This window comes from Hetaerina americana, unplaced genomic scaffold (genome assembly GCF_022747635.1).
Source record: "Hetaerina americana unplaced genomic scaffold, ioHetAmer1.1.p SCAF_5, whole genome shotgun sequence".
NCBI classification, from domain to species: Eukaryota; Metazoa; Arthropoda; class Insecta; order Odonata; family Calopterygidae; genus Hetaerina; species Hetaerina americana.
The window spans coordinates 87419969-87431852 of NW_027287095.1; the positions used below are offsets into that span (position 1 = coordinate 87419969).

Below are 11884 nucleotides of genomic sequence, written 5' to 3' on the forward strand. Positions count from 1 at the left end.
CTTTCGCCGTAGAATTCCATGCGTTTGTATTTCACGCAAGTGTGGTGAAATATTCAGGGGATAAATATTTGCCATTAATTTGCAAGTTATCCTCTTCATGCAATGGGAACACTTTCAATGAATATACCTGGAGCGGTATTATTCGAAAGATTATGTTAATAAGATATTTATGAAGAAAATATGAAAAGTAAATATGGATTGTATGATGATTTATACCCCAGGGGGTTGAACTGTCTTACGTTATGAATTAAACAAAATAAAATCTTTGTCGAATCCAAACGTCAAATATTCCTCACCGATATCAATAATAATCACTCACTTTCGTCCAAAAAAATCAAATGCAAATTAATTTACAATCGACAGAGAGAGTTGTGTAGATTTTGGTAAATGATAATGGAGTTGTTTATAATGCCAAAGATAGTATTAACGGAAGAGATAGGATTACATTAGATTTTATAGACCATTTGATTCCTTCATAGTTTCCTTTAATTTCGACCCCGGCACTGATATACGTTTTGCGTAATCAGAATCGACTCCTCGGATATTCTCGCATAGGTTGTCACCAAAAAGCACGTGGCAGTTGGGCGACAGGAAAGAGAGGATGAGTGACGCGAACAGATGACGATCAGCGGGCGATACGAAAAGAGGCGAGATAAAGGTGAGACGAACGCGCTAAACTCTCCCCGCCTCAGTCCAGAGGCGACGAGTACCTACGGGATGATTTATCCATGTCGCCTGGCACTTAAACTACGCCTTGCGTCAGATAAGTCGTGCAAGTAGCGTAACTCTTAGGATGTACAGAAATTGATCAGGTGGTACTATCCCCCTCAGGAACACAGAACTGGAGTGGGAGAAAACGACGACCTACGGTCTGCTTTATTACTGCAAACTCTCGGCGGTAAAATGTTTAATTTTCATTTAAACGCCCTTAAACATCCTTACAGCGGCCAATCAGGCGCCAGTAAAGAACATAATTACCAATATTTCAATCTCATAATTGGTTTATGTCTCCATTCTTCTCTGTTCAATGTGAATTCCCTTACTCCCCCTTACTTCCCTTAATCCCCACCCCTAGAACCTGCTCCGTTTTATACCCTACTTAATTTGTTTTTGATCTACTTGCCTGTCCGTCTTCCTCTCGGGATATTCCCTTCAAATATCATTATATTTCTAAATAGCCCACTGTGCCTCAAGGTTTGTTCAATTCACTATGACCTTTTAGCTGTTGAGTTCTCCATAAATATACGATATAGGTTTCGGTGCTTAAATCCGGACAAGCCCTTATTTTCCCGAATGAGATTTCCTCGCCGGGTTAGCGAAACCTTCCGCAGACTTCTCCGAAGTATTATATTTAGCCACAATATCGTAAACAGTTGATCTGGGGTACCACCGGAAGAATCGAACTATTTCGAAATATAACGCCCAGAGCGAACACATTCGATTTTTGCGGCTCTTCGACTGTACTCCGCACTTGTATTTATTTATTTATTTATTGACTTAATTGGGCGAGGTTGGGACTAATAGTCCCTTCTTCCCCATAACCCCACTTGTACGTAACATCTCGGCCATTTTGAGGTCATGACTGTTTACTAGATGCCTATAGCTTTCAAGAACGCCAATCGCGACCTCCAGTGGAAATACTATACTACATGGCGGGAAATTCAAATTGAAATTTGTCCGGAGATAACCCTCGCACCCTGTGTGTGTGTGTGTGTATATATATATATATATATATATATATATATATATATATATATATATATATATATATATATATATATATATATATATATATATACAGGGTCGCACCCAAAAGTGGTAGGACTGATTTTTTACAAGAATTTTATTGACGATATACTTACATCGACTTAATAATCTTCAAAGTATGCTCCTTGAGCTGCTATATACTTAGTACAACGTTGCTCCCATTCCCCGTACGCCCGCTGGAAATTTTCTTTGGGGTTGCCGTTGATGACCCTCGTCGAAGCCTCTTGAACGGCCTTTATCGCGTCAAAACGTCGTCCCTTGAGCTGTCTTTTCATCAGGGGGAAGAAGAAGAAGTCCGGTGGTGCCAGATCGGGAGAATAGGGTGGGTGCGGCAACGTGGCAACGCCGTATTTGGCCAGGAGCCTTCTGACGATGAGCGCGCCATGGCAGAATTTTCGGCACCATCTTGGCGCACACCTTGCGCATGGCCAAATCCTGTGAAATAATGCGTTGGACGTTGGATGCAGACAGACCCAACTGGTCGGCAATTTCTTCACTGGTTAAGCGTCGGTCTGTGTTCAGCAGTGTCCCCACTCTGTCCACATTCGTGTCAGTTCTTGCCGTCGACGGCCGTCCGGAGCAATGGTCGTCTTCAACGAGCTCCCTACCCTCTTTAAACAACTTGTGCCACTCAAATACTGTGGAACGGCTTAAGGCGGTGTCCCCATAAGCCTGCTTGATCATATCGAGGGTCTCAGTAGCCGTCTTTCCGAGTTTCGCACAAAACTTCACGGAATAACGTTGCTCTAAATTCAGATTCATTTTGTTTTTCGACGCGGACAAAAAACTTGCTTCACTTAAAACGGTGTCCTCACTCAACGACAGCCTGAGGACGACTGAGGTTGCTAAGAGCCCCCTCCACCTTACCCTGCCAGGCAGACCCCCCACCACCGCTCCGTTCGCGCCAGAGAAAATCAGTCCTACCACTTTTGGGTGCAACCCTGTATGACCCAGAGATCAAAGGACAAGAGTATGTACAAGGAAGCCAACCAGCTCTCCCGGTGAAATCCTTTTGTGGACTATAGCCATTTTGGACTTGAACATTTTGAGGCTATGTTGTCGTCATAAAATAATCAAACAGCCAATCAGAGCTCATCCCAAGGATGCCAACTAGCACAACTGAAAAAATGGAAAAGATTAATTTGAATATGCCTCACAGCTTCAAGCTTTAATCGTTTGATGTCCGTATTAAATTATTATATATATCCTCCTTACCCTGCCAGGCAGACCCCCCTCCACCGCTCCGTTCGCGCCAGAGAAAATCAGTCCTACCACTTTTGGGTACGACCCTGTATATATAAATATATATATACATGTATATATATATATATATATATAACAAGCTTTGACAGCAACAAACAATATAAGAACACATAAAAAATCACTCAAACGTTATTTCTTGTTAATTTCGACGGAATTCTACTCCGTCTTCACTGGAAGATAGAGAAGTAATCATAGAAGTATAGAAATATATATATACATGTATATATATACCATAAACCATTAACCATAAACACAGCAATCAACCCGAAGGTCGGTTTAGTAGGTGATGGTAGAGTTCACCCAGTACTAAGCCCTATACGGCGTGTGAAAATTCACATATCAGGGTAGGGGGGCCAGTTCCTTCCCCTGTGCCGGTTATGGTTTCCCAGGGAGACCTGGTACACGAAAAGTCATTTTAGCTAGGGTGGAGCTGCAGGTGCCCAGAGTACCTTGCCCGGGAATCGAACCCGGGACCCTCCGGTCAGCAGTCCAACGCTCTACCCACTGGACTACCGCGACCCAAAAATATATATATAATAATTATATATATTTAATATATCCCTCCCTTAACCGCCATCTTTAATTGCACCTCCTCTCCCCCACCCAGACCCCTAACCGCTCTCCGGAAATTTTCAGTCTTACTTGAAGGAGGCCTCGGAGAAGGCCGAAAGCTTAAACCATGTACAATGTCCGGAGATAACCGCCGCACCTTGTCTGTGATTACTTACACTTACCCAACGTTCCATGTCTCCGATCCGTAGAGTGCCGTGCTTCATACGAACGCTTAAACGAGCTGATTCTTTGTTTAAAACCCATGGATCCTTGAATCACTAGAAGGTGTAGCCGTGCATTCAAATATGACGTGATGTAGGAAATATAGGAATTTAATATTTCCTCTATGCGGCCACTCACTGATTTTTACCCGGCTGGCGGAAGAGAGCCACTCCCAGGTCATAAATTTCAGTGTTTGAGGAATAATTTTTGAGCATCATCAAAGTAGCCATCGAAAGAATCCACGGTTTCTTAAGTTAAATAATCCCCGATTTCAAATTTTCTTCCGCTCTTCTTCGCATAATCAGTAGCTAAAATCCCTTTCAAATCCCTTAAAATATATTTTGAATGAGTTCGAAACTAACACTTTGAGTAGAGGGAATTTAAAATCCATTTTTCATGTATTTAATCGAAAAGTGGCTCGCTGATATGTACTAACAAAAAGTTTCGATATAAACCCTTGCATAGGGAATAAGAAAAAACAAAGGGTGGCATCATTATACGAAGGGATCGAAACAAGCGTACACTATATTATTATTTAGTATTCAAATGCTGAGATTGAGAAAGCTTAAAGTTGACAAATTGATTGATATAAAAAATAAACAAATCACCTCGTTGCGTCAAACACAAACCCATTTTCCAAAACTTAATTATTATCCCGAAATACAAGGGATTCTACGGCAAACAGTTTGAAAACACACGCTATCACACATCAGGCTTTTCGTACAATCGCCACTTATACTAGCTCGGACTAAAGATTTAATTCTTTTTTCAATTAATAGCTTTCAATTAAAAAAAAAGAAGTTTGCTGGAATGTATTAGGACTTCATTTCGTAATTGATGGGGCGACTGTTTCCTTTCCTCTTTTCGTGACAGATAATTAAGACACTGCAATAATCATGTGTGTAGATAACAAAAGAAAACATAGAAATACAATCATTAGATTACATTCTCCTGGTGCGGCGTTCGTTTGAAGAATAAACTACATGTCCTGCAAATGTTTGCGTCAGTATTTTGAAGATCATCACATTCTCAATACTCGCTCCACATATAATTTTAAAATTATTTCTTCCCACTTGGAGGCCATCAATTTTTCCTCCTACGCACCTACATGGGAGAGCATTCTGACGGGAGACAGAGTGACGAATCATAAATCAAACTTTCATAGGGAAGGAAGTGCGCTTGATATTCAAAAATCAAGTATCAAAAATTGTTCCATGCATTCTATTGGTATATTTAATAAGATGGATCATCTGGTATACGTGGGTATATCGTTTTTAAGCAAAATTTACAAAGAAATAGCTGAAATATCTTAATAAACTTTACTCTCCATATTAATTGATCCTTATGAACATAATTTTGTTAATTTCAGCTATTGAATTTGATCTATTTTGTTTCAAAAAGCATGGACTAAAGTAAATTGAAGTATGTAGAAGCTAGAGGCTTGCTTCGTGATAGTATTTCTTCACTTGAAAGGTTACAGGGCCCGGAAATTCCACGATGAAATGTTGTTTATTTATGGAAATGATATCCCAGACCGTTCGTTATATGACACAATTGTGAATTTGAAGAAGAATTTTCAAACTGGCCACATCTCCCTCAGAGACGATCCAAGAATTGAAAGAATCACGGAAGATGCTGCTACAACAGCTCGTTCAATGAAGAAAGTGGAAGAATTTAACTTAATAGACCGAAGAACAACCACCCAAATGATTATGAATTTGAATGATCTTAGCTACGGCAGTATGAAAAAAATTATTCACATTAAACTGCTCACATCAAACGTATCAGCACGCTGGAATCCACAACTACGGACTACTTCTCAGGAACAAGTTACGATTTGCAATCGTAACCACGGCGCGACCGGCAGTCAAAGCGAAGTGGCCTTGAATTTTCGCCACTTCTTTGCCTATTCTCCCGTTCTCGCCACAAGGGGCATTTTTGTTATTCCGAGAATTCAATAAACAATTACGGGGTTGAACATTTGACACCAAAAATGACGACACTCAAAAGGTGAATTAATGGTTTTCGAAGCATTCTGCTGAGTTCTATAATGAGGGTCTTCGAAAGGTCAAGTCTACGCTGGGATAGTTAGAGAAGTCTATAGAATAGCAAACAAAAATGAAGTTTCTATTTCAATTATTTCTTTTTGTATTAATCAAAACTTCAAGATACAAATCGTATATCCATGTTGATGTTTCCCTTGAGAGATATTAAACCACACGATTATAGAAGAACTTTTTCTACACTGTAAGATTTTAACTTCTAAGATGTTTTTAACGTTAAAAAATAAGGAATTCGTGCGAGGGCATGATGTAGATAACAGTTTATTGAATAAAATGGTAAAATTAAGATCGCGGTGTAAGAACTGCGTAGGAAGATCAACACGAAACATTACTTGGGTGTTCATTAAAACTTCATGTGTCAGCAGAAAAAATACACTGATTAAATTTAAATTGAAAGGCATATTTTCATTTAGAACAGGCATTTTTCATTTCATTTTATTTCATATTTCTTTTAGAAAAGGCTATTTCACTACACTTTTTTTTATTCACTAGATTTTTTGCAAACATATTTTAGGAGGAAAATTTAAATTTTTCCCCAGGTCATGATAAAAAAAATTATCTCCTTTTACGCTAACGTTGATCCATTTGCTAAAATTTCTCCAAACAGTCCCTCAGTCATTTGGAAAACATTTTTCGCCCGAGTTCCTTCTTTATTCGAGAGAAAAAGAGACTATCGCCAGTCAACCAGATAAACAAATTTTTGGGCATAAATTTTCTACTTGTCTATCAGCTTAAATTAACCACACGTGCAAAATATAATCAGAAATCATGACCGTCAATGCTCATCACAGGTTTTTCTGTTACATACGTGTACGTTTGAGTTTCCCACTGACACTACTACCCGATTGCCTGTCGAAACATCGCATCTTTCACATATACGGCTGACATTTCACGATAGATTTCAGTCAAAGTCATGTGTGTCACCCTGAAAAATCGCACAGCCCCACGAAATTCCAATTTCGCGCAACGGTCGAGTCGACGTGTCATAGAAAACGAACTCAGCACGCGATAAGTCCAGGCGAACTGGTTTAAAAGAGGTATCCGAAGGGAATAAGACAAGGCATATTCCATCAATTATGAAAAAACAACATATGCACTTACTTCTAGAAAATTACGATAGATTTAACCTGAGCTTAATTTTTTTATACCTCCACGAGAATAGAATCAAATTACCGAAAACGAGGAGGTGAAAATTTCCCAAATTGAATATTAAATAAAAGGAATAGGAGCGAAGCGAAGAGCTTGGCTATTTATCAGTCGGTACGGGGATTGATGAAAAGGTGATTATTACGAGGAAATGAAAGTCTAAAATTCCTCCAAAGCAAAGATGGGAGTCGAGCGAGTTTTGACGACGCGACCTTCGCAGATGACACGTTTTCAGAGAAGCGAAAAAAAAAATTTCCCATGAAAATTGCATGCACACGGCGGCGGGCGATCGCCAACTTTTTCCTCTCCCCGACCCACCCCAATATCTCCACCCGGAGAACCGCCGCCTTCCCCGCCGAGGAGGCGGACACCCTTCCCCCGCCCCTCCCTCACCTCCCACCCTCCTACCACTAACACACACACACACACACTTACAAACGCGCGCGCACACAAAGCGACACAAGAAGCAGCGCGCCGCCGACCGAACCGTCCTCCCGATGCACGGGAGCAAAACCTAGTCAGACCCAACATCGATAATTGCATCCTACCCAAGAATTTACTTCAGGGTAACATTTTTTGTCTTGAGCGTTCGTTTGATCGGGTTGAATCGGTCCATCAAAACTACATGAACGGGAAGGACAAAAAGAGAAACCCGGTGATGGGAGAAAAACCAGGGAATAGAGTCGTCAAAACAACATGCGCCAAAGGATCTCTACACTGCGACGAAATGATTGACTTTTAACCCATGGTGCGCATCGACTCGTGTGCAGAAATCTTTTACTCTTACAATGGACAATGAATCATAATTTTTTACAAATACAATGGGCAATGAATTGAAGTAATCACTCAGACAATGGGCAATGAATCAAAAATAATAATCACTGACCAACGAATTGAATTTCTGCAAGATTGAATTTCAAACAACCAACCATGCGAAATATCCAGAGTGATTTGGTTCGTATAGAAATTGAAGCACCTAATGATTTTAACCGAGAAGTAGCCATTAGGTCACTTTTTACCCTCCGCGTGCCTCAATTACATTTTGAGAAAAATACAACGTGGTTAATAAACACTACGCATCACTTTCCGGAACAGTTTGTCATCATGTTGACGAAATAAAGATACTCAGGAGGAAGTTGGTGTTTTCAATCGAGGAGCGAACAGAATACAAAAGACTGCGTCATACTTCCCCCAAGCGAAATGCACCAACACGAAGTGCACACAATGACTACGCACATCACAGAATATGCACGATGGCTTCGACTACATGGTATCCCTGCGCGGATGTGTCACCAAGGCGACATCCGATCTCATCCTCTGAGCGAAAATTTTCCAAACACAAAGACTTTAATCCCTGTCGGAGACGTCTGTCGATTTATCCGCCAAATCCCGATTGTCATGTAGCGGGGTAGTTCGCTCGCGAGCGGCGTGCTCCAGATACGCACCAGGGCCGAGTACACCCTCCCTCGCCCACAACCCCCCCCGCCGTTTTAATAGGGGGACGGGGGCGAATCACGTGAACTTATACGGCGGGGCACTAGGGCGGCGACACAGGGGGGAACGGCACGCCACCACAATACGCTCTCGACCCCTTTCCACAAATATACATACACACACATAAATACACAAACAAAACAACAGAGAGATGATGGTCAAAGGAGCCAGGAGAAGAGGAGAGAAAAAAAGAGAAGGAGAGGAGAGAGACATGGATATGCAAAAATTATAAGAGATAGAGAGAAGGGAAGAAAAAGACAGAATAAGGACTCACTTTAAGGGATTCCGGAAGATGCTGCGAGAGATAGTCCAACACGTCTGGCAGTTCGTCCTCTTGAATCAAACGGAAGTTCTTCCCTTCTGTCACCAATTCCATTGTCTCCTCCCAAAGGAGAGAGCGGCGGGGATGAAGGGAACGCGGACACCGGGCCTTGCTTCGGGGGAGCTGGGGCGGCGGCGGCGCGGAGTCCGTTCCTCGCCGGTCGACGACGGCTGCGAAGTGATGGCGATGTGGAGAGAGGTTGACCAAGGGCGGACGGGGGGAGAAGAGAGAGAGAGAGGATCACCCTCGGTGAGACGGAAATGGACAGATTAGACGGTGGTGGGACGTCCGAGGGAGAGAGAGAATGAATAAAGGGAGGAAGGGAGGATAACACGGCGCCGATGTCGATGATGTTAACGTTTCCCTCGTTCGCTTCCCGATCTGCTTTCAGTCACTACGAAGACGTCCTAATTGTTCTCGCGGCAGAGTCGGCGGGAGAAATGGTTTGCTCACGGGGCTGCCGCACCCTCCGCTGTTCGCGCACGTGTCTTCCTTCTTTTCCGTCGTCTTTCTTTCAAGGGAGAAGATTTTGGGGCGTATGGGGTGGATGGGGGGGGGAGAAGGGGGAAGAAGGGAGGGGTGAGCGTAGTTGGTTGGTTATATGTCCCGTCCTTCCTTCCTCACCGGATCCTCCGCCCGCACGAGAGAGAGAGAGAAGCGAGACCAGAAAGTTCTCAAAGAGAGTCCGTCCGTCTTTCGTTTCCCCCCAGAGATCACTCCTCTTGTCTCTCTGGGCGAGAGACAGCACGACGTTCGCGACGACTGGAGCGGGCGGTGGTGGTTTGGTTTGGGGATGTGTGTGTGTGTTGTTTCGTGTCGGGGAGGGATAACGGAGAGGAGAGAGGGAGGCCGAGTGTGTGTGTCAGTGTGTGTGTGTCCGTCTCGTGTCTGTGTGCGAGAGAAATGAATGCCGAAGCGACTCTCTCAAACACTCTCTTTCTCTCTCTCTCTCTCTCCCCTCCTCACTCTCTCTCTCTCTCTCTCTCAATCCGCGCCAAAGAGCGGGCTCCCGCTTCCCCCCCGGACAACGTGCGATCGCCGACTGCCGGAGACGAGGCGGATCCGGGCCCCGGAGTTTGTGTGCCGGAGGGAGGGGAAGTCGAGGGAGGGAGGGAAGGGCGCCGGGGGGTGGGGAGGGGAAGGGGGGAAAGGGGGGTCTGCGCACTAGAGGTCCGCCCTCACGCAGGTGCTATGCCCTGGTGGTGTGGGGTTAAGGAGGGGAGCGTGGGTGGGGGGGAGGGGAGAGAGGTTGCCAACCTTGCGGGAATTCAGTAGCGGGGCTGGCAAAAAAAAAGACTGTGCCGATGCGCCCTAGTGGTGTGCCACGATCCGTGGGCTAATATACGCCGAAGAGACTACAAAAATGGTAGTTGTTGGGTAGTCTTTTTCACATGAGGAGCGGGTGGAAAACTAAAAAAAAATTGATTTTCCTTTACGACCCAGGTGGATTCTTCATTCTATAAACCGACCTCATTGCCTCTACTCGTGCGTGGTACACTACGAGTCACAGCTAGGGTGTATGGCAGTGGATGATTCAACACCAGGCATGCAGCATCAAAAATTAAGCTCTTCTTAATTTTTAGGTAAAATAAATATATAAATAAATTTTATGCTGTAAAAATGAACTGTTATGTAATGCATATAATGTAAACATTAATTATATATGTAATTTTACATATGTATATATGAATTATTTTACACACATAAAAATACATAATAATTCAAATTAAGTTGATAATAACAACTAAAGATACAAGCGCCAAGGTATCTTAGTGATATATACTTGTCCACTCATAAGATATCAGCTTTTATTAACAAGAAGGGGCTAGAATAACTGAGGTTAGAAGCTGCAGATAAAAGAGGCAATAATTATGGCATCATGCTGGGCTACTTAGAATGGAAACAGTAAAAACACTTCCTCCCTCTCCCATAGAGCGGTCGGATACAGCTATTCTGATCTCTTGTCTTTCGTTGGAAACGGCATTTCAAATCCAACTGTTCCACACTTAAGCCCTTTATTATTATTAATGGTGCGCCATCCTACCGTATAACTTACGATGGTGCTAATAACTCACTTTTTACATCATCGCTTCCTCCAATTTGTGCAACAGTTAAAAGCAAGCCATTACTCCATCCTCACTTCAACATCATTTCTCAGACGCTCACTTATCAACAGTGAAGTGCAGTACTTCTTCCTACTCAGATATATAAATATTGTGAACACAATTGGAACTTTTGCAAAGAATTTTTTTTTTCAAACTTTACCCTCCGATAGATATGGGATACTATTTTATACCGAGACATGAAACTGATTGTTCCAAAAAAATAATAAGTCCATTAAATAATCGCAGAAATTCTTTCATCACTTTCTCTCTCTCTCCAGAAAATATTTAATTATTGCTCCTTAACGATTGCAACTCCTGCCGACACAGAAGATCTCCTTGTATGATCCACACGTATTCCTCTCAAACAATTACTAAACTTTTCAATGACTTGGCCCGTTGCAGTGGCCTATTCAATTAGATATTTTAACGCTTCTTTGCTTCAAGTAGATGACCATTCCGGAATTACAATTCAATGAGTACAGAGAAAAATTCGAATTTAGTAAAACAAAGATCAAAACATATTTTAGGTAGTTGCAGTAAACATGGAAAATGATTCCATGTCCATCCCTATCAACCAGGACAACACAATAATATCTAATGGTGGGACGGATCTTAGATGCAAAGTGACGACGATTCAATAATATTAAGGGAAAGAGAAATTAACAAATTTTCTATGAACTAATAGAATTATCCTGAAGCAGGAATTGCATTTATTTTATCACGAATAATTTCATCATTTGCAAACTAATTGGGAGACTAATCATTTTCCAATGCACTCAAAATCGCGGGTTTCGTTGGTAACCGATTATTTGAATTACTGGAGTCGGTTTCATCTACATCTACGCAATATGCAAGCCGGCTCTAAGGCGTGTGGCAAGGGGTGACAGGTCATCAACCATACATGCAGTAAAGAAAATTTTAAGCAAACAGTTGAATGAATACATGTTCGC

The 11884-nt window shown here is 42.3% G+C and overlaps 1 protein-coding gene across 1 annotated transcript in view; it reads right to left on the bottom strand.

Moving 5' to 3' along the window:
• The window catches only part of LOC139693767 (uncharacterized), a 425657-nt gene extending 415793 nt beyond the window's left edge, over positions 1-9864 (bottom strand). Inside the window, exon 1 of the mRNA XM_071592039.1 lies at positions 8782-9864. Coding sequence (XP_071448140.1) covers positions 8782-8883 — 102 coding nt within the window. The 5' untranslated portion in view covers positions 8884-9864. The remainder of the gene's footprint in view (positions 1-8781) is intronic.
• Between the last annotated feature and the right edge of the window lie 2020 nt (positions 9865-11884).